The following is a 17,636-nucleotide window of genomic DNA, read 5'->3' on the forward strand; positions in this document are numbered from 1 at the left end:
ACACAACATTTGAAGCACGAAGTGAAGGGACCGCAAGATCACCGCCTCGAACCCTGCCATCCTGCTATCCCGAGACCGGCGCCCTTGTCGCTTGACCTCGCCGACGTAGCAGGCGTCGACTGTCCCGACGACTCGGGCGTCGACTCCAGCCCCTCGTCGTCATCCTCTTCGTCGTCCGCCTCGCCCCGCAGCCGGTCTTCCATCTCGACAGTCGATAAGACGCGGCCTTTATCGCCCTTGCTCGGTTCGTACTCGATCGCGCGCTTTCCGCGCGTGATGAGACTCTCGACCGTCGCCGCGAGCGCCGAGAAGGTCGGGTCGCCTTCGAGCAGGTCCTGCCAGCTCGGCTCGGCGCCGAGCCCGTCCTCGTCTTCGTCGAGCCCGTCACCGTCAAGGTCGCCGCCGTCACTGTCGTCTCCCTCGTCGAGCTTCGAGACCTGAGCGCGCAGCGCAGCGAGACCGGCTCCGCCAATCGACTCGCGCAGCCGACGTCGCAGCTCGCGTATCTCGGTCGTGTGCTTGACCTTCATGCGCTCGAGCGACGTGTTGATGGCGAGGAGCGAGGTGTTGCGGATCTCGAGGTCGGCGATCTGCGGGAGCGCTGCAGGTCAGTCGTGTCGTCGTCTAGAAGCGAGTCGGGCTACGCCACGTACCTTGCGCGCAACACGAGCTTCCCGCTCTGCCTCATCAACCTCATGCCTTCCGTCTGCACTCGTGCCCGAATGCGCCCCCTCACTCCCGCTCGACAGCCTGCCCGCACTCAATGGCGGCTGTAGCCGGTCCGCCTCCTCGTGCAGGTACGCAATCGCCGACCAGTCGACGCCAGCAAGCGGCATCCGGGCCATCCCGCCTACGTTGCTGCTGCTCTCGCCGCTGCCGACAGCGCTCGCGAGCGTCGGCGACCCGACGGGCGAGCGCGAATGTGCCCAAGTGGCAGCAGCTTCGTGCGCGGGGTGCTCCTCGTGGGAGAAGACGGACGAGCGGGACGAATTACTCGTCGTCGAGTGTGAGCGGGCATGTCGGCGACGATTGGCGGGGTTCGTGGCGGTGGAAGGTGGGCGGGAGTGCGAAGGAGTCGGGTTGGCGGATCCGACGGTGGAGGCGCCGGCTTTGACCGTGCGAGCAGAGGAGAACGAAGACATGGTCGGAGACCGGACGGCGCCAGGTGTGGGCGTAGCATGGATGGGAAAGGCTTGTAAGGAGGGGGAGCGGAGAGGAGGGGACTGGGGGAAGCTCGTGGTTGTGGGCGAGGCGCTAAATTGCGCTCTTCGCTCTTCAGTCGCGAGCGAGAGAGGCGGCAGCAGACCTCCACTGGTCGTGCTGATCTCGCACGACGAGGCCGTCGAGACACTGCTCACTCCGCTCGTCCGCCGGATCCCTGCTCCGGCCTTCCGCCCGACCGACCCATCGTAGAAGCCGTGTGGTGCAGGTGACAGTCCGGAGCCGTGACTTTGCGGATACAGGTTCGGCGAGGTGAGAGGGGAGGAGGTGGAGCTGCCTGGTGAGGATGACAGCGGCGGCAGCGAGCCGGCCGAGTCGACGCTCGACGTCGTGCTGGTGCTCGCGGCAAGCGAAGGCGACCCTCGCTGCGACGAGTGCACCTTGCGTACCGATACAGTCGGCGGGAGATAGTCGAGGTGGGAGGCGGAATTGTTGGTCGAAGGCGAAGGGAATGGATCGCTTTGCCCGCGTAGAAGTCGAGGCTCAGCGAGGTCGTTCTTGGGCGTCGTGACGACCCTCGCCGTCGTTCCCACCCTCGCTACGACGGGCCTTGCAGTGGCAGCATCCGGCGAGCGTGCCCTCACAGGCGAAGGTGCGCGAGTCGCCGGCGTGTGCGGGCTCAGCGTCGAGCGGACGACGCCGTGCGCCCCAGCCACCGGCGTTGCCCCTCCTGTACGCGCGAACGGCGTGCCTGCCCCCGTCGGTGTCGCTGGAGCACTCGCAAAGGCCCCACCACTTCGCGCACCCGACTGGGGCTGCACACGCGCCCGCACCGGCTGGGACGGGGTCCACGGGGACGCGGCGGGCTGCGGCGAGACGGTGCTGAGGTCGACCTTTGCTCGGATCGGGCGCGACGACGAGAAGGACTGGGACGGCGACGAGCGGAGGTCGTTGTTGGACGAGAGCACCTTGCGCCGCGCTTCTGGCGGGCGAGACACTGCGGGCGGCCTGTCGGTCACGAGCATCAGACTCGGCGAACCCAGCAACGCACTGCAAGACGGAAGCGAGACGCAGTCAATCCGTTGTTTGATCAAGGCGCGAACGAGGCGGTGCGCGCAGACTTCGCGCGAGTGGCACGGCCTTCGCGTGACAGCCGAGACGCGGCACGTGCACGAGAGCTACTGCAGCAAGGGCAGCGAGAAATGTGCGGGACAGCGCGAGAATGCGGGAGTCACGAGGAGAGTGGCAACTCTCGCTTTCGCCGCCTAAGTCCGCGACGGAACACATTGACGTCCGCAAGTCCTGGTAGAGCACACGATGCAATGCAGTGTCTACCGATGGCCGCTGCCTTCTCCGAGCCTACTCCGCTCCCTCGCTCGCCTGCAGCGCCGCATACGCCTGAGCCGCAACAACCTGGTCGCCGCCTTCTGCTGCCTTGGTCGCCACGTCGGCGAGGATCGCCTGCTGCTCTGCGCTGAGCCCCGCGAGCGATTGCTGGTAGAGTGTCGGGTTGGCCGTCTGCAGACCTGCAAGTTGGGCGCGCCGCGAAAGGCACATGTCAGTCAGGACGGCGGACGATTTGGACAAAAGGGCCAAGCACGCACCGGCGAGGAGGCCCGAGAAACGCTGGTACGAGTCGAACTGGTCGAGCGGCGAGGCCCACAGGATCTCGTCGCTCCATGCCGAGTCGCCGTCGTCAAACGCGCCAGCTCGTGCGAGCCGATTTGCCTGCAGCGCGTTTCCCGGAACATGAAGTCAGTGTTTGCGCGGCGGAGCATAGGCTGACAAGTACCGGAAAGCTGCGCACCTCGGACTGAGCCAGCTGATCCAGAAAGTCGGTGTTCCGATCCCGCACGTCTGCCTCCTCGACTGGCAGGGCGCAGACGGTCAGTCGTCACCCACACTCACACAAGAATGCATGGTATGAGGGTAGCACGCACAGTCGCCATCGTCCTCGCCCAGGTCGAGGTCCTCCTCGTCCGACATGTCGTCGTCAACCTCCTCCTCCTCCAGATCGCGGTTCGCCTCTGCGACCTTGCGCTCGGCGAGCGCGTCCGGGTACGTCCTGAACACCTCGATGGCGCCCTGGAGGAGCTGCGCGACGTTGGCCGACAGGGGCGAGCCAGCGCCGACGCCGTTGAGCCAGTCAAAGAGTGCGCAGATGGCCCACAGGATGATCTTCTTGTCGTGCACGCGCGAGTACGAGGGCAGGGCCTTGAACCACTGCGCAAAGAACTGCTGCGTCCAATCGTGCCGGTCGAGGATCGCGATCGCTTGCTGCGGGTTGTACGAGACGCAGAGGATGACGAGCTCGAGCGAGTGCATGAAGAGCGTCTTGGTCACGACAAAGTCGTCGTCGTCGTTCGTCGACAGGACAAACGACATGCACCGCTCGACGACTGGCGGAATGGCCTGCGAGAGGGAATGCGAGGGTTCAGTCTACCGCCCCTCAACGACTCGCCATGCAGGATCACGACAAACCTCGTCGACCTGCCCATGCAGGCGCAGCAAGAGTGCCTCGGCAAGCTTGCACGCGATGACGCGGTCCTCGGCGCCCAGCGCGCGGCTCGTCATGCACATGTCAAAGATTTCGAGCACGTAGCGGCGGTAGTCGGTCATGGTCGAGAGGAACTCGGCGCCGTAGTTGACGCAGTTGTCGAGGAAACCGAAGCACTCTGTGGATCAGCAACGCCCGTCAGTACGAGTTCGCCGGGGATCTCAGCAGGCTGGATGCGGTGAAGTATGGCGTTCTGCGCAATCCAAGTAAACTGGTACGGACCGTGCATATAGTCGGGCGCGTCCGACTTGATGACACCGTACGTCGCAGCAAAGCACGCCCACATCGCCGGCGAGATGGATTGCTGGAAGAAGGTGAGTGAGTCGAGGATCTCGAACGTCTCGTCGAACAGCTCTGCGACGTAACGTCGGTGTTAGCCAGCACGCAACATGCACACGCGGCTGCTGAGCCGGCCCGAGAATGCGGGACGCACCGACAACCGAGTTGCGAATGGTCGCCTCGAGCAGCGGGCACACGGCCTTTTCAATCTCGGCGACGAGGTCCTTCTTCTCGCGCACGCTCGACACGAGCTGCTCGATCGTCTTGAGGACGTTCATCATGACGAGCGTCTTCTCATCGTCGTACCCTCCACCGGCGCACGCGTCCTGGTCCCGCGTCTCGAGCGTCTCTTGCAGGAGACGGCGATACGACTCGATCTGCGTGAAGGCGGTGGGCGTCAGTCGTTGCGCATTCGAGACACAGGCAGGCGAGACGTACGAGGGACTGTGCGAGCTCGACGGCGAAGGGGACGACCTCCTCCGAGAACTCGCCCACCATCGTCCTCGTCGTGTTGGTCAGCGCGTCGAGGTCGACTTCGCTCGCGAGCTTGTGCAGCTCTGTGCACGAACACGAAGACCATCAATCAGCGCATGGCATGAGGCGCGAAAGCGGCGCAGCAGCAGGCCGAAGTGAGACCCGAGCGCGGCGCACGCACCCTGCATGATGCGCCCGAGGTTGGGCAGCATGCGCTCGCGCACGCGCTCGTAGCGCACGAGTTCGGGCAGCGCGATGGCGGCCTGGATGCGGACGGGGAGGTCCGAGTCGGTGATGCAGTTCATCAGGTGGTTGAGCGTGTTCTCGAGCGCCTGTTTTCGGCGCGGTGCGTTCTACACGGTCAGTGCCGTGCCACTGGGACCGAGGGAGGGTGAGAGAGACGCACGTCCTGCGACGCCCACGTCATGTCGACGCTCTCAAACTTCTCGACGAGGTCGCAGGCGCGGAAGCGCAAGAGGCCGTGCGGCGACTTGAACTCGGGCACGATGTACTGTACGAAGAACGACTCGAGCATCGGCGCGAGCTTTTTCTGCGGGCGCCGGAGCGGACATACAAGCAGGTCAGCGTCGAGAGGAGGCGCGTGAGGGAGAGAGAGCGGACGCACGCTCTTGACGGCGGTGGTAGCCAGACTGCCGAGCATGCGGAGGGCACCATCCTTCTGCCGCGGCGTGGTGGATGCAGGGTACCTGCGCGAGCAAGCGGCACGTCAGAAACAACCGTAAACTTGGAACAAGGCGGGACGGCGCACTTGTCGACAACAGACTGGATGAATTGGAGGAGGGGAAGGAGGGTCGACTTGGCGCGCGTCTCGGTGAGCGCGGCAAGGAAGGCGAGAGCCGAGCCCGTCGGCGATGCATACGAGTCGGCGACAAAGTCTGCGCGCGTCAGCACCGCGTCGTCAGCCCTGAGCGCTCACAGGCAAGCGATAGGAGAGCGCGTGCGCACCGCCGAAGAATTGCCGCGCAAACTCGTTCGGGTCGTCGGTGAAGAGCTCCATCTCGTCGTCGGTGAGGCAGACGAGCGGGAAGATGAAGTGCTCGATGAGCGAGGGAATGTGAGGCTTGAGGAGGGCAAACATGGATTTCGGGTTGATGCTGCAAATTGTGGCGTGAGTTGCCGCGACTAGCACCCGCAGAGATCAAAAGACAGTGCTCACCACTCCTCGAGGAAGCACAGGACGTGGTACTTGCCCTTGCGCGGGAACCACTCCCCGCCGACCATCTTCTCCACGGCAGCGAGGTACGCCTTGAGGATCTCGGGCGCAAACTGGTCGACAAAGCGGGCGGCAAAGTCGCCGTACTGGGCGACCATGTTTTTCGGGAGCTGGGTCGGGTTGCCGTAGCGCGTAAAGAGCTTGTTGAGGGCCCAGCACGCCCACTTTTTGCTTTTGGCCCACGGGTGCTTCTCGCGCGCGTCGGGGTCGTCGGGGAGGAGCGTGGCGGGGAGCGGGTGCTGCACGACCTGGAGGAGGAGGGACCCCCACGGGATGAGCGAGTCGGCGGCCTGGTGCGCGGGGGTGAGCGTGTGGATAATGCTGTTCTTGTACGCCTTGAGGACGAGGCGGAGGAGCGTGCCCTGCGCCGTCAGGGCGGCGCTGTCGGCGGGGGCCGAGGCGAGGACGTCCTGGCCGAGCGGGAGGACGAGCGGGAGGAGGTGCGCGACGAGGTGCGGGACGGTCGTGCCCGACTCGTCCTTGTGCATGTAGCGCATCGAGTTGAAGACCTCCATGGTGGCGCGGAGGCCGGCCTCGACCTGGCCCTGGTCGCCGGCGAGCATGGCCTTGACCTCGTCGACGAGCGTAGGCCACTGCTCGGGAAAGTCGCACTCGATGACACGGCTGAGCGCCTCGCCGACCTGCTCCTTGACCTTTGCGCTGTCGGCGGCGTCCCCGGCGAGAGCGGCATAGAGCGGGATGAGGTTGGCCTTTACGCTCTGGCGGTCGGCGGGCGGGATCTCGACGAAGGTCGACGACCGGCTGGCGGCGGCGACGGAGGCGGGCGAGGCATAGGGGGAGGGTTCGAGGGGTGCTCGCCAGCTCGACTTGATGCGGTTCTTGAGGTAGATGGCGGCAGCGAGGCGGACGACGGGGGACGACGAGGACGAGGGCGAGATGAGCTGCAGGAGGGTTGGGAGGAGGCCCTCGACGGGCTCGAGCTGCATGGTTCGCGGCAGGGTCAGCGGGCGGTGGGCAGGGTGCAGCTGGAGGGCTGAGTACCTTTTTGAGCTCGAGTTCGGCTGCGATGCGGGCGTTCGGGTCTGCATTCGAGGTGGGGAGACGGAGGGCAGGTGAGCGGGGCGTGCGAGGCGCGCGGCGGGGAGCGTACCAGACTCGAACGAGGCAGTGAAGACGTGGTAGAGCCTGGCAGCGTCCATTGTGGCTCTCGCTGCCTGTGAGCGTGCGCAGCTGGAGGCGAGCTTTGCGCAACTTTGTTGCGGCGAAACAAGTGCGAGTCGGACGACGCGTCCAAGTGCAGGTGAGAGGGTGCGAGGGTGCTGAGTACAGTCTCGTTAGTCGCTCTGTCTCTTCACTCTACGCGACTTTGGGTTCGCCGGAGCCGCTTCACCGCCTCGCTGCCTTCGCCTGTCGTCCTCAGCGTTGCCTCTCGCCGCGTGCTCCCGCTCAGACGCACTGCTTGCCACAGCAGTTGCCTGTGCTGCTAGGATCCATTCAGCCCCACGCGCGCCTGCTGCCCCTGCACTCGCTGCTCCCCTCGTCGCCCCGGCGTCTGCTCGACCCCGCATCTCCCCCCCCACGGCGCCTCTCTTCACCTCGCACGCCCTCTGCGCACAAAGAGACGAGCTCGAACGAGGCAGTGGCATCTCAGGCATCGGTTTAGGTGAGCGGCGGATCTCTCGTAGCGTGCCCGGCGAGTGCAGGCGGCTCCTCCCAGCCGATTTGCGATGAAGACGGTCAACGCGAGCACACCGTGCCGGGATCTGTCTGTGCTGCTGTGGTCACCCTGTAGGGTGTACAGAGCTGCACGACGCTAGCTGAGGAGCTTCCGCGCATCCGACGGCATGTTGACCTCTCTGTCCTGCTCGCCCTGCAGCATGTCGACCTCGTACCAGGCCATCGCGCCCGCCGCGCCCACCCCCGTCGCACCTCGCCCCATATCCAACCCGACGCCGAGCGCACCGGGCTCGAGCACCTCGGGCCCGACTCCTCCCGCTGCCGTCGCCTCGACCTCTTCCGCCCCCGCCCCACCTCCAGCAGCAGCCAAGAAGAAGCGCCGCTCCAAGGTCGACTCGGCGTGCCGCTTCTGCCGCCGGAGCCACATGCAGTGCTCGGGCGAGCGGCCCTGCCAGCGCTGCATCAAGCGCGAGATCGCCCATCTCTGCACCGACGAGCCCCTCCCGGCGCTCGACGGCGCGCCGGGCGTCGGCGGCACCAAGGGCGCGCACGCGGCGCACGCGGCGCCGCCGCCTCCGCCTGCGGTCGCGGTCGCCGAGACGGAGGGCGCGGGCGTGGATGCGGTAGGAGCAGGAGGGGCAGGAGGAGCGAGCGCAAGCAGCCTGCTCAACACGCTCGGGCTCGACATGGGCGACGCACTGGGCAGCGCGGCGGCAGCGGCGGGGCAGCTCGGTGGCGCCGCGGGGACGTCTTCGTCGTCGTCGTTTGCGAGCTTCTTGCAAGGGGGAGGAGGCGCGGGCGGGGCGGCGGCCGTGGGACTGCTTGGGCAGGGGGCGCAGGACATCTTCAACGCGGCGAGCCAGGCGGGACAGCAGACCATGTTTACGCCCGATTTCAACCTCGCCATGGTGCGCTGTCGCCTGTATCTTCTCTCGGACTTCTACGGACATGCGGCTGACGTGGTGCTCCTGCAGCTCGACCTGGCGAATGACGGTCTCGGAGCGGGGCTCGGGCTCGACATGACCTCGGGCGGCGAGGGCGAGTTCCACGGGTTAGGCCTGAGGTGCGCGGGTGCTCCAGCATGTCACGTTGCGCGCAGCGGGGCGCGGTACTGACTACCTTGCCGGCGGCTCCTCCACAGCGAATTCCTCCAGTCGCTCAATGACGCGCCCCTCTTCGCCTCGTCCGACCCGTCGGGACAGCCGGGGCAGATTGGCGGCCTGCCCATCAACGATGACACGGGGCTCACGGTCAACCCGCCCGATCCGGGCGCGGGCACGGGCACGGGCGGAGCGGGCGAGGGGGCCAAGGACAAGGTCAAGAGCACGGGGCCGAGCGTGCCGGGGAGTCCGATCAACAAGTGCGTCTTCCTCCGCTGTGCAAGTCGCGCGCCACGCCCTTCTGCCTGTGCTGACGAGGGAAGTGACGCAGGACCGAGCGCTTCCTCCTCACGGCGGCGGACCAGAAGGACGGCTCGCGGTCCGACCGGCTCGCGCGCGTCATCCACGCAAAGTTCGAGGCGGGGCTCTTGCGGCCGTACAACCACGTCGCGGGGTACACGCGGCTGATGAAGTGGATGGCGGACAAGTGCGTTGCGCGCGAAGCTCTCTCGTTTCGGTGCAGGCTCGCTTCCTTTGTGCTTGCGCTAATACGCCTCCATCTGCGCATGAGCAGCATGTCGGCCAGCTCACGACAACGCACGCTGCACACGCTCAGCGAGTTCCGCCCAACCTTCCGTGTGCGTCCTCCCTAACTCGCCCCTCTCCTCGCGCTTGACTGACCCGGGCTCTCTGGACCCGCCAGGCCATCGCCTCGGGCCTGACCGACCTCGACCTCGTCTTCATCGAAGAGGCGTTCGAGCGCCTCTTGCTCGACTATGACCGCGTCTTTTCGTCGATGGGCATCCCGAGCTGCCTGTGGCGCCGCACGGGCGAGATCTACAAGGGCAACAAGGAGTTTGCCGCGCTCGGTGCGTCGGATACGCTCTCGTTCCTGCCCTCGCATCCGAGTCGGCATTCTTACAAGACGTGGCTCGCCCAGTGGGCGTTCCGATAGAGCATTTGCAGGGCGGCAAGCTCGCCATCTACGAGCTCATGGCCGAGGAGAGCGCAGTCAACTACTGGGAGAAGTACGGCAACGTGCGTGTCCCCTCCCTCCTCCGCTTTGCGGGGTGGGTGGCTGACGCGCGATCCGACAGATCGCGTTCGACGTCGGGCAGAAAGCCGTCCTCACGTCGTGCGTGCTCATCAACCAGTCGATCCTGTCGCGCAAGCGCAAAAAGGCCGGCGCCGACAAGGGAAAGGTCTCGGAGGACGCAATGGTCAACGCGTGCTTCTCGTTCGTGCGTCGGCGCTCCTCCCTTGGCTCTCTCTCTTGATGCCGACGCGGACAGATTACACTTACTCTCGTGTGGCTTGTGCAACGCAGACTATCCGCCGCGACTCGTACGGCATCCCCTCGATGATTGTCGGCAACTTCATCCGCCTGTAGCACCGCCTTTCCCCCCGTCGTCTTTCGCCCTTTGTCACGGATTTGGCGACTCTCCGGTTCTTTCGGCCTGTTGTGCACCTTGTTGACATGCTGCAGCCGTGCAAGGCAGACTGTTTCGCTCTCGCGCATCTGTCTCACCCACCGCTTTGCCCGTGCTGCTCTCCTTCACAACTCGTCTCCAGCCGACTGCTGTGCTGTGTGGCTCGATCATTGCGCGCGGGGATGAGTGGGACCGATTCACACGCGGGCGTGGCAGAGCTGCTTTGCTGGCGCGCGGACGTGGAGATTGCAGTCCTTCGAGGGATGCTGACGCCAAAAGTTGCGAGCGAGAGGAGGGAGACTATCTACAGTATAGGGGCATGGCGAGAGTAGAGCGACAGCGGGAAGAAAGTACGCGGGCACAGGAGAAGGACAAAGGAGCGAGATGGAGAGGGCGGTTGCGAAGGTCCGCCTCTGCCTCTGCTTCACCTCGAATTGCCGGCACCCTTCCTCACGAAGCCTGGTAGATACCAACTGCGACTGTCGCGTTATTGATGAGCGTGAGGTTGTACGGCGTGACGTAGATGTCGCTGTCGGTGAGCCTGCAAGGAGTGGACCATTCAGCGTCGTGGTCTCTCGAGCGGACGAGACGCAGCCGACTCACGCGACAAAGACGGAGTTGGTAATCTGCGACGGGCCAATGCCGGGGAACACGGTGGCGTTCGGGACGATGGCCGACGCCGAGTTGTTTGAGACGTTCTGGAGCGGGACGTAGGTGACGTTGTATTGGCTGATGAACGCCATGAACTTGGGGTCGCCTGCAACCGAGGACGTCTTGTACAGGTCGTCGTAGCCGACGGTCTTGTTCAAAGGCTCCCACTCGAACGTGATCTCGCGGCCGGCGCCCTCCGTAAGGGTGTAGTTCGAGTTGATGCCGGGGATGCCGTCGAGCGCGTACGGCTGGTTGGTAATGTTGATGAGAGGGAAACGAGTCCACTCAATGCGAGGGTTGTTAGGCGGGCAGCTCTTGATGTACTGCGCGCCAGAACATCAAGGTCAGCAATGCGAGAAGCGAAGTGGAACAAAGGAGTCGACAGACGCACGGGCGAAAGGAGCGTCCAGGCATAGGACTGCGGGAGACCAGTCTCGAACCATTCAGGCTGTGCGGGAAGGCCCTGGAACTGGCGGAAGACCATCTGCTGGCGAGCCTCCGTCGTGATCGACTGGAGGAGGATCTGCGCAGCCGGCCTCGAGTCGAGCTGGCCGAGGAAGCCGTACACGCCTGCGACATGCAGGTCCGTCAGCAGCGCAGGAGCGAAGGGACGCGGGAATGGTACGCACCGGCCTCGCCCCAGCGAGTAAGGAGCTGGTTGAACGCGACAAACTCCTTGACCGTGTTAAAGGGGTACTGGTAGACACACTGCTTGGCAGCACGGTCTCCGCCGAGCATCTGCAAGAAGAAAATGTGGAAACTCAGCCTCCGTCTGTCTCTCGCAGCGCATGAACCGCTGTAACGCGCGCATTGCACCGCAAATAGAGATGAACGCACGTTGGTGAGCGCAATGGCGTGGCCAACCTCCTGGTTGGCCATGTGCTCGATCAAGAAGCGGTCGTCGGCATTGAGACCCGCCGCCTCGAACTCCTCGACGGTGAAGCGGGCGAGACCATTGTGGAAGAGGTCCAGCTCGATGAGCTCCTGGTTCAGCGCGAGGTTGAGCGACTGGAAATCTGCGGACGTCCTCGTGTGTCAGAAGATTCCAGGAAAGGCGCCGACTGGGAGTTGAGACGGACAAGAGTCTCCCGCGCACACCAGGGGTCGACAACGGGATCGACTGCAACTCACCGAAGTTGCTCTCGACCTGGTAGGTCGGTTTGTAGATGAGCTGGCCACCCGTAGGCTGACCGGGCCACGCAAGCGAGTTGTTCGTGCCGTTCGTGACCGGGTTGCCTGCAGAGCGTGCGAATGTCAACCTTCTCTCCCGGGCCTCGTACTTGTCGAGAGCGCTCAGCTCACCGATGAAGATGTGGGCACCCGGGTACGGCTCGGAGCCGTTCGTGTAGGGCACGGTCCAGTTGCCCGTGGTGTTCACACCAAGCGGAACCGACTCGACGGTCGCGTTGAGGTACGACGAGCCGACCTGCTCCGTTGACGAGACGGGCGTATACGTGACGTTGCCAGAGCTGGTATCGGGGCGTGTGGCGTTCGTCGGAAGTCCGGTGCCGGGACCCTGGCGTTTCACAACGGGAGAAGCGTGGACGGCAGAGACGGCCGCGAGCGCGGCGAAGGACGACGAGAACAGCATTCTAGCCACTTCGAGGCTTCTGAACTCAGCAAGTTGAAAGGAAGCAAGAGCAAGTTGGAGCGGAGCTTTCGGACGACGCTCGGAGTGACGCTGCCCACCGAACAGCGAGCAACGGCGAGCCCTCCGAGGGAGGCAACGTGCTCGGGAACGACGTCGTAGATCGGACCACGGACCAAAAGAGGCGGTGTTCTCGAGATCGCGCAGCCTCAACGCAGCTACTTCCGTCATGCCGAGAGGGAAAGTCCCCGTCGCCCGTTGGCACTTCGGGCAAGCTCGCCCTTGCCTCGCAGGACTGTACCGGACAGGCTGAGACTGCATGCAAGCCAGCGAGCGTTGTGGCGAACATGCGTTTGTTGTAAATGATGACGAAGGAGGCAAGGGTCGTTCCGCTTCATAACGCCCTCTTCCCCTGCTACGGCTATGGAGCACGTTCTGACAGAAGTGGCTACGCGGGTCCTCGCCCGATTCGAGTCGTGCGTGACCGGATGACCAACCTTGACCTCCTCATCGGGGAACTGATGAGAGTATCGGTGCTTGCGTGCGGGCACACGGGCAGGACTCCGAGCAGCGAGAGGCTGTTGATCGGGATCGCTGGGTGCGCAAGATCGCTCTGGCGCCGTTCGAGCGTCAGAAGATTGGTTGAGCCGCTTCCTCGCTTCCAGCGTGCCCGGGAGCGGCAAGTCGACGCTCGCCTATCCGCTCGTCGATCGCTTGAATGCACTGCTGGGCGTCAAAGTCGCCGAAGCGACCGAAGTAGATCTCGAAGAGGTCGTTGCAGCTCCGGGAAAGGAACACCCTGCGGACGAAGTTGCTGTCGCAGTTGGCCTCGACGGCTGGCACTACCCGCTCGAAGCACTCGATGCTTTCCCTGTGCGGATCTTCGTGTACGTTGACAATCTGGGACTGCTCTGACTCCTTGTTGCTGAGCAGGACCCGGTCGAAGCGCGGCGTCGCCGCGGAGCTGCCTTCACCTTCGACGCAACTTCCTACGTTTCCTTTATTCGGGCGCTCCGTGCGCAGCCCTACCTGACATCGGTACCTTACCCGACCTTCTCGCACGCGCTCAAGGACCCGCAACCATCGCCGTCGCCAATCCTGCCGAACCACCGCATCATCGTTATCGAAGGCCTGTACTGCCTCTTGGGCGTCGAGCCCTGGCGAGAGGCGGCAGGGCTACTCGACGAGCGCATCTTTGTCGACGTCGACCGTGAAGTGGCGCGCGACAGGCTCGTCAGGCGCCATCTGCACACGGGCGTCGAGACGGAACGCGAAGCAGCCGAGAAGCGCGGTGCGCAAAGACAGGACTATGGTCCGGCCTCACACAGAGGCACTGACTTCTCTACTTGCGCAGTTGACTTGTCAGACATGCTCAATGGCGACTACATTCGCGAGCACCTCTTCGAGCCAACGCTGCAGATCAGCAGCCTCGAAGACTCGGCTTTTGCGGCAGCGCTAGCGCAGTAGCGGCAACGTCACGCGCATTGACAAACCTCGTGCTTTGTGTATGGATGCATCCGCCACTTGCAGCACTAGTGGACAATAGAGAGGGGCGCGTTTGTTGCGTCGGAAAGACAGCGGGTGACCCGTTAAAGGCGGATCAATGCTCCTCTCATTGACCCGAGCAGGTTTTGCACACGCTCTGTGGGCTGTCAGAGGTGCGCATGGCGTCAGTGACGTGGAGGACGGAAGCAGGGAAGCATAGCGAGACGTGGAGTAAGCAAGTTGAAGCGGCACAAATTCGTTCGTCGGAGGTGGCTGGCCTGCAATGCTGTCATGTACTCAAGGGTGGCCCGTTGCAATCTCGTCGGCGGGACTCTGCTGCCGCTCTTCCGCTCGAGAGACCACGACGCTGACCTGGTCCACCCCCTGCAGACTCACCGACAGCGACATCTACGTCACGCCGTACAACCTCACGCTCATCAACAACGCGACAGTCGCAGTTGGTATCTACCAGGCTTCGTGAGGGAGGGTGCCGGCAATTCGAGGTGAAGCAGAGGCAGAGGCGGACCTTCGCAACCGCCCTCTCCATCTCGCTCCTTTGTCCTTCTCCTGTGCCCGCGTACTGTCTTCTCGCTTTCACTCCAGTCCCGCCATGCCCCTATACTGTAGATAGTCTCCCCCTCTCGCTCGCATTACCCTCGGCGTCGGCGTCCCTCGAGGACTGCCAATCTGGACGACGCCAGAATTTCGGATTCCCAGCGGCAATGACACGGCGAGACCTGTGTCGGCATTGCAAGGAAGAACCTGTGAGTGAGCGAGCGCGGTTTTGCGTCCGCAGCCGTCGGCGAGGGAGCGGGCTTGCACTTGCGCCCGTCTTCTTCCTGCGGCCGCTAGCCCCCACAGGTTCTTTGAGGCAAATTACAGTGCCGTCAGAGTCTCCTCAAGCTCGTCTACAGGCTGCCGAGTGCCCTATACACGCCTCTGGACTGCCGATCCCCTCTTCAGCTCGCCCCACATCCAGCATGGCCGCGGCTCACTACATGGACGCTGCCCGTATCAAAGTGCGAGAGCTGCTTGGCAACGACCCGACAGGCGGTCAATCCTCCACGGGCGGTGCGGGCCATTTTCACCATCTTTCAAAGCTCATCAGTTCGCTCATCCGGTCGACCCGTCATAGGGTGGGAACAGGCTTGGCAGGTCAAGGCGACTCCGTGGGATGCAGGAGATGTTCAGCCTGCGCTCCGCGAGCTGCTCGACGAGCGATGGGACGAGGTGTGCGTCTCCCTCGATGCACTGAAGGACGGCAAAGCCCTTGTTGCGGGCTGCGGGAGGGTTCGTTGCGCTTTTTGCTGCACAAAGGGAGATGGTCTGACTGTCGTGAATGCAGGGCTGCGACGCGGCCTTTGTTGCGGCGCATGGGATTGATACGCTGGGCATCGACCTCTCGCCGACCGCAGTCGACGTCGCAAAGAAACACCTCGCATCGCAGGCTGGCGCGCCAAGCAATATAAACTTGTGCGTCTAGCTGCCCCTTACTTCTCGCGAGTTCTCAAATTGACATCCTCGCGCAAAACAGCCAAGAAGCCGACTTCTTCGCTTTCCCGCTTCTGAACGACGAGCGCTTCTCGCTCGCATTCGACTATACCTTCTTCTGCGCGCTCCCACCCGAGCCATTCCGCAAGCGATGGGGTGCACGCTACGCCGAGGTGATCCGTCCAGGAGGACTGCTGATCTGCCTCGCTTATCCACTCGGTCGGCCGCATTCGTCTCTGGTGCCCAGATGATCTGCTTGCCTGCAGTGCTTGCTGATATCTGTCCTGGTCATTGCTCGCAGACGGCGATCGTGAGGGTGGTCCACCTTACTCCGTTTCGGAAGAAGCGTACGATGCCGTGCTGTCCGATCACTTCGAGTGCGTCCTTCTCATGCTCTGGCGATTCTCCGCCTAGCTCAAGCAGCTTTTTCCTGACTGCCTCCGTGTTTTCATGAGCAGGAAGATCTACTCGAAGCATCCGAGTAGGATGGCGGAAGATCGGCCGGTTGGGCGGGACAAGATGCTCGTGTACCGCCGGCAGTAGAAAGTGCGCAATGTCCTGATCAAGACCACTCCCTGGACACTTCTTGAGTGAAGGAAGCTGCTGTCAAACGCAGAAGCAGGCGTTTGCGCACCGTGGAGCGCGACACGTGTAGAGGTAGAATGCGTTTTCGAGATTCGTGTGCTTCTGCGTGGTGACGCGAGCAGGGCTTGTGATACAACGTGTACGGCAAAGTGTAGAAAGGTACGGCAGGCACTATTAGGTACGGAAAAAATGGACACAGCGGAAAAGCGAAAGGCATCGGAACGACAAAGGTCGAAAGCTGAGGAAGACGGCTCTCTACGACCCGCGGTAGGTCGTGTACGAGTAGGGAGAGAGCAGGCAGGGGATGCTGTAATACGGAGCATGGTCAGCTTTGTAGGAGGAGTGGGCTCACGGTGTCTGAGAGACGCACTGGTAGTGCTCGTCGGCCGACTTGACTTCAAACGGAATCTGCAGATTGGATGGGATATGTGAGCAGCTCGACAGAGCAATTGCGTGCAAAGTGGCGCAGAAGGCCGACAACGCAGCGCGAGGCGGGAGACGACGGGCAGGATCATCGAAACGAAGGAAACGCACCTCGATGAAAGGGTAAAATGACAGAATGCCACGCTTCGTGAAGTACTCGTTGACAAAGAAGGTGATCTTGAAGATTCCGACCTCGAGGCGGGTCGACGAGGGTAGGAGCGTCGAACAACGCCCGTCGTTGTCCGTCATACTGCAGACGGGCGTCTGTCAGCGCCGTGTCCCCCTGAGGAGCGTACGGCAGCCTTACCCTTGCGCCTGCAGTACGAATCCCGTCGTGTTGAGCCTATCGAGGCGGATGCGCATCTCGGGCGCGGGCTTGCCGGACGTCGAGTCGAGGACTGCAGGTTGGGCGATACGGCACGGCAAGGGATAGTCGGTAGCGAGGCAGGATGGGCGTAATGACCGACGACAAGTCGTGCGAAGAGCGAGATGGGAGAGAGCGAGGTCAGCTATCGCAAGTGCTGGAGGACGTCGACGAAATGAGCGCGCACCATGGCAGGTGATCGGCGAGCGGGCCGGGGGCGCAGGAACCATCTTCGGCCTGTCGGGTGGTGCTCGTGAGCGAGAAGACGAAAGGAAGAAAGGCGACAAGCCAGCGCCGCTATCCCCGTCTCCCCGCGCATACAGCCAGGGGTGTCGCAGACGAGGACGGCGAAGGTGCGGGAGGAGCATGAGACGCACCTGCTGGCAGCACTGCCGATGACTACGTCGCCGTTGTGGTCGCGCTTGACCTTCTTGGGCGGCGCACCCCCGCCGGCCGCGCCGAGCTGCTCTGCGTGCTCCTTCTTGATGGCCTGGCGGTGCTCCTTTTCCTCCTGGAAGCGCTGCAGGTCCTCACGGCGGTCCTGCGGGATGAGCTCGCACGTCGCAACGTGCGCGCGCATGCGGAACGCCTTGGGATGGTCCGTCTTCCACTGGCAATAGCGACATTTCGCGACTTCGCGGTCTCCTGTATGAGACAGCGCGTCAGCCACGTTTAGTAGACTGCACTCGCGCCTCTGCAGAAGTAGAAACACGAGAAGCAGAGCAGCGGCGCGACTGACCGTCAAACAGCTCCCACACCTTGTCGCGAGGGCGTCCTCCCTGCAGACAGCAACGAGCGCGCGTCGGCATCATCAGCGCATGCACTGCAGCCCAATGGGACGCGCCAGAGCCAGAAGGACGCGTGTGCACACCTTCTTCTTGCCTCCGGGCGTGTCGAGGGTCGAGTCGTCGTCGTCACCGACGGCGAGCGGGTCTGGGAGCTCGGGGTCTGGAAGCTGAACATTCGAGGGCCCGGGCGGGCCTGCGAGGTGGCCCTGGCCGTCGAGGTGGATCTCGCTGCCCGGGTGGAACGGCGACGCGTTGGCCGGCTGGTACCCGCCGAGGCCCGGCTGAGGGGGCTGCTGCGAGTGCGGCGGGGGCGGACCCGCGTGGTAGTACTGCCCGAGGAAGTTGGGCGCCTGCATCCCTGCTGCTGTGCTCCTGCTCGCTCGCACTG

The 17,636-nt window shown here is 63.7% G+C and overlaps 6 protein-coding genes across 6 annotated transcripts; 3 read left to right on the forward strand and 3 right to left on the reverse strand.

The window, feature by feature from the left end:
* Nucleotides 1–38: 38 nt before the first annotated feature.
* Nucleotides 39–6,865, reverse strand: JCM10292_002881 (uncharacterized protein; the record flags this gene model as incomplete). Its single annotated transcript, XM_076650618.1, has 18 exons — nucleotides 39–590; nucleotides 654–2,169; nucleotides 2,525–2,687; nucleotides 2,766–2,889; nucleotides 2,969–3,030; nucleotides 3,102–3,573; nucleotides 3,643–3,836; nucleotides 3,941–4,072; nucleotides 4,152–4,374; nucleotides 4,436–4,554; nucleotides 4,653–4,803; nucleotides 4,878–5,021; nucleotides 5,097–5,178; nucleotides 5,241–5,367; nucleotides 5,438–5,586; nucleotides 5,649–6,646; nucleotides 6,708–6,748; nucleotides 6,817–6,865. 18 exons carry the CDS (start codon nucleotides 6,863–6,865, stop codon nucleotides 39–41), a joined length of 5,298 nt encoding a protein of 1,765 aa, XP_076503804.1.
* A 678-nt stretch (nucleotides 6,866–7,543) lies between these two features.
* On the forward strand, nucleotides 7,544–9,833 carry RDS2 (gluconeogenesis transcription factor RDS2; the record flags this gene model as incomplete). The annotated part of the gene is made up of 9 exons (XM_076650619.1): nucleotides 7,544–8,251; nucleotides 8,318–8,406; nucleotides 8,485–8,703; nucleotides 8,775–8,930; nucleotides 9,018–9,081; nucleotides 9,147–9,312; nucleotides 9,384–9,481; nucleotides 9,541–9,684; nucleotides 9,771–9,833. 9 exons carry the CDS (start codon nucleotides 7,544–7,546, stop codon nucleotides 9,831–9,833), a joined length of 1,707 nt encoding a protein of 568 aa, XP_076503805.1.
* Nucleotides 9,834–10,323: 490 nt separating this feature from the next.
* On the reverse strand, nucleotides 10,324–12,115 carry JCM10292_002883 (ferritin-like domain-containing protein; the record flags this gene model as incomplete). Its single annotated transcript, XM_076650620.1, has 7 exons — nucleotides 10,324–10,414; nucleotides 10,477–10,847; nucleotides 10,916–11,094; nucleotides 11,154–11,262; nucleotides 11,362–11,540; nucleotides 11,656–11,760; nucleotides 11,827–12,115. 7 exons carry the CDS (start codon nucleotides 12,113–12,115, stop codon nucleotides 10,324–10,326), a joined length of 1,323 nt encoding a protein of 440 aa, XP_076503806.1.
* Nucleotides 12,116–12,535: 420 nt separating this feature from the next.
* Nucleotides 12,536–14,078, forward strand: JCM10292_002884 (uncharacterized protein; the record flags this gene model as incomplete). The annotated part of the gene is made up of 6 exons (XM_076650621.1): nucleotides 12,536–12,588; nucleotides 12,672–12,710; nucleotides 12,778–12,985; nucleotides 13,046–13,403; nucleotides 13,467–13,575; nucleotides 13,988–14,078. 6 exons carry the CDS (start codon nucleotides 12,536–12,538, stop codon nucleotides 14,076–14,078), a joined length of 858 nt encoding a protein of 285 aa, XP_076503807.1.
* A 499-nt stretch (nucleotides 14,079–14,577) lies between these two features.
* JCM10292_002885 (uncharacterized protein) lies at nucleotides 14,578–15,631 on the forward strand (the record flags this gene model as incomplete). The annotated part of the gene is made up of 6 exons (XM_076650622.1): nucleotides 14,578–14,668; nucleotides 14,733–14,887; nucleotides 14,943–15,070; nucleotides 15,132–15,307; nucleotides 15,390–15,465; nucleotides 15,547–15,631. The coding sequence occupies 6 exons, from the start codon at nucleotides 14,578–14,580 to the stop codon at nucleotides 15,629–15,631; spliced, it is 711 nt and encodes a 236-aa protein (XP_076503808.1).
* A 297-nt stretch (nucleotides 15,632–15,928) lies between these two features.
* JCM10292_002886 (hydroxyisourate hydrolase) lies at nucleotides 15,929–17,604 on the reverse strand (the record flags this gene model as incomplete). The annotated part of the gene is made up of 8 exons (XM_076650623.1): nucleotides 15,929–15,980; nucleotides 16,044–16,081; nucleotides 16,208–16,346; nucleotides 16,404–16,494; nucleotides 16,648–16,697; nucleotides 16,838–17,105; nucleotides 17,200–17,239; nucleotides 17,332–17,604. 8 exons carry the CDS (start codon nucleotides 17,602–17,604, stop codon nucleotides 15,929–15,931), a joined length of 951 nt encoding a protein of 316 aa, XP_076503809.1.
* Nucleotides 17,605–17,636: the final 32 nt, after the last annotated feature.

The sequence above is a fragment of the Rhodotorula paludigena genome, assembly GCF_050403205.1.
Source record: "Rhodotorula paludigena JCM10292 DNA, Rt_paludigena_JCM10292v1_ctg38, whole genome shotgun sequence".
NCBI lineage: Eukaryota > Fungi > Basidiomycota > Microbotryomycetes > Sporidiobolales > Sporidiobolaceae > Rhodotorula > Rhodotorula paludigena.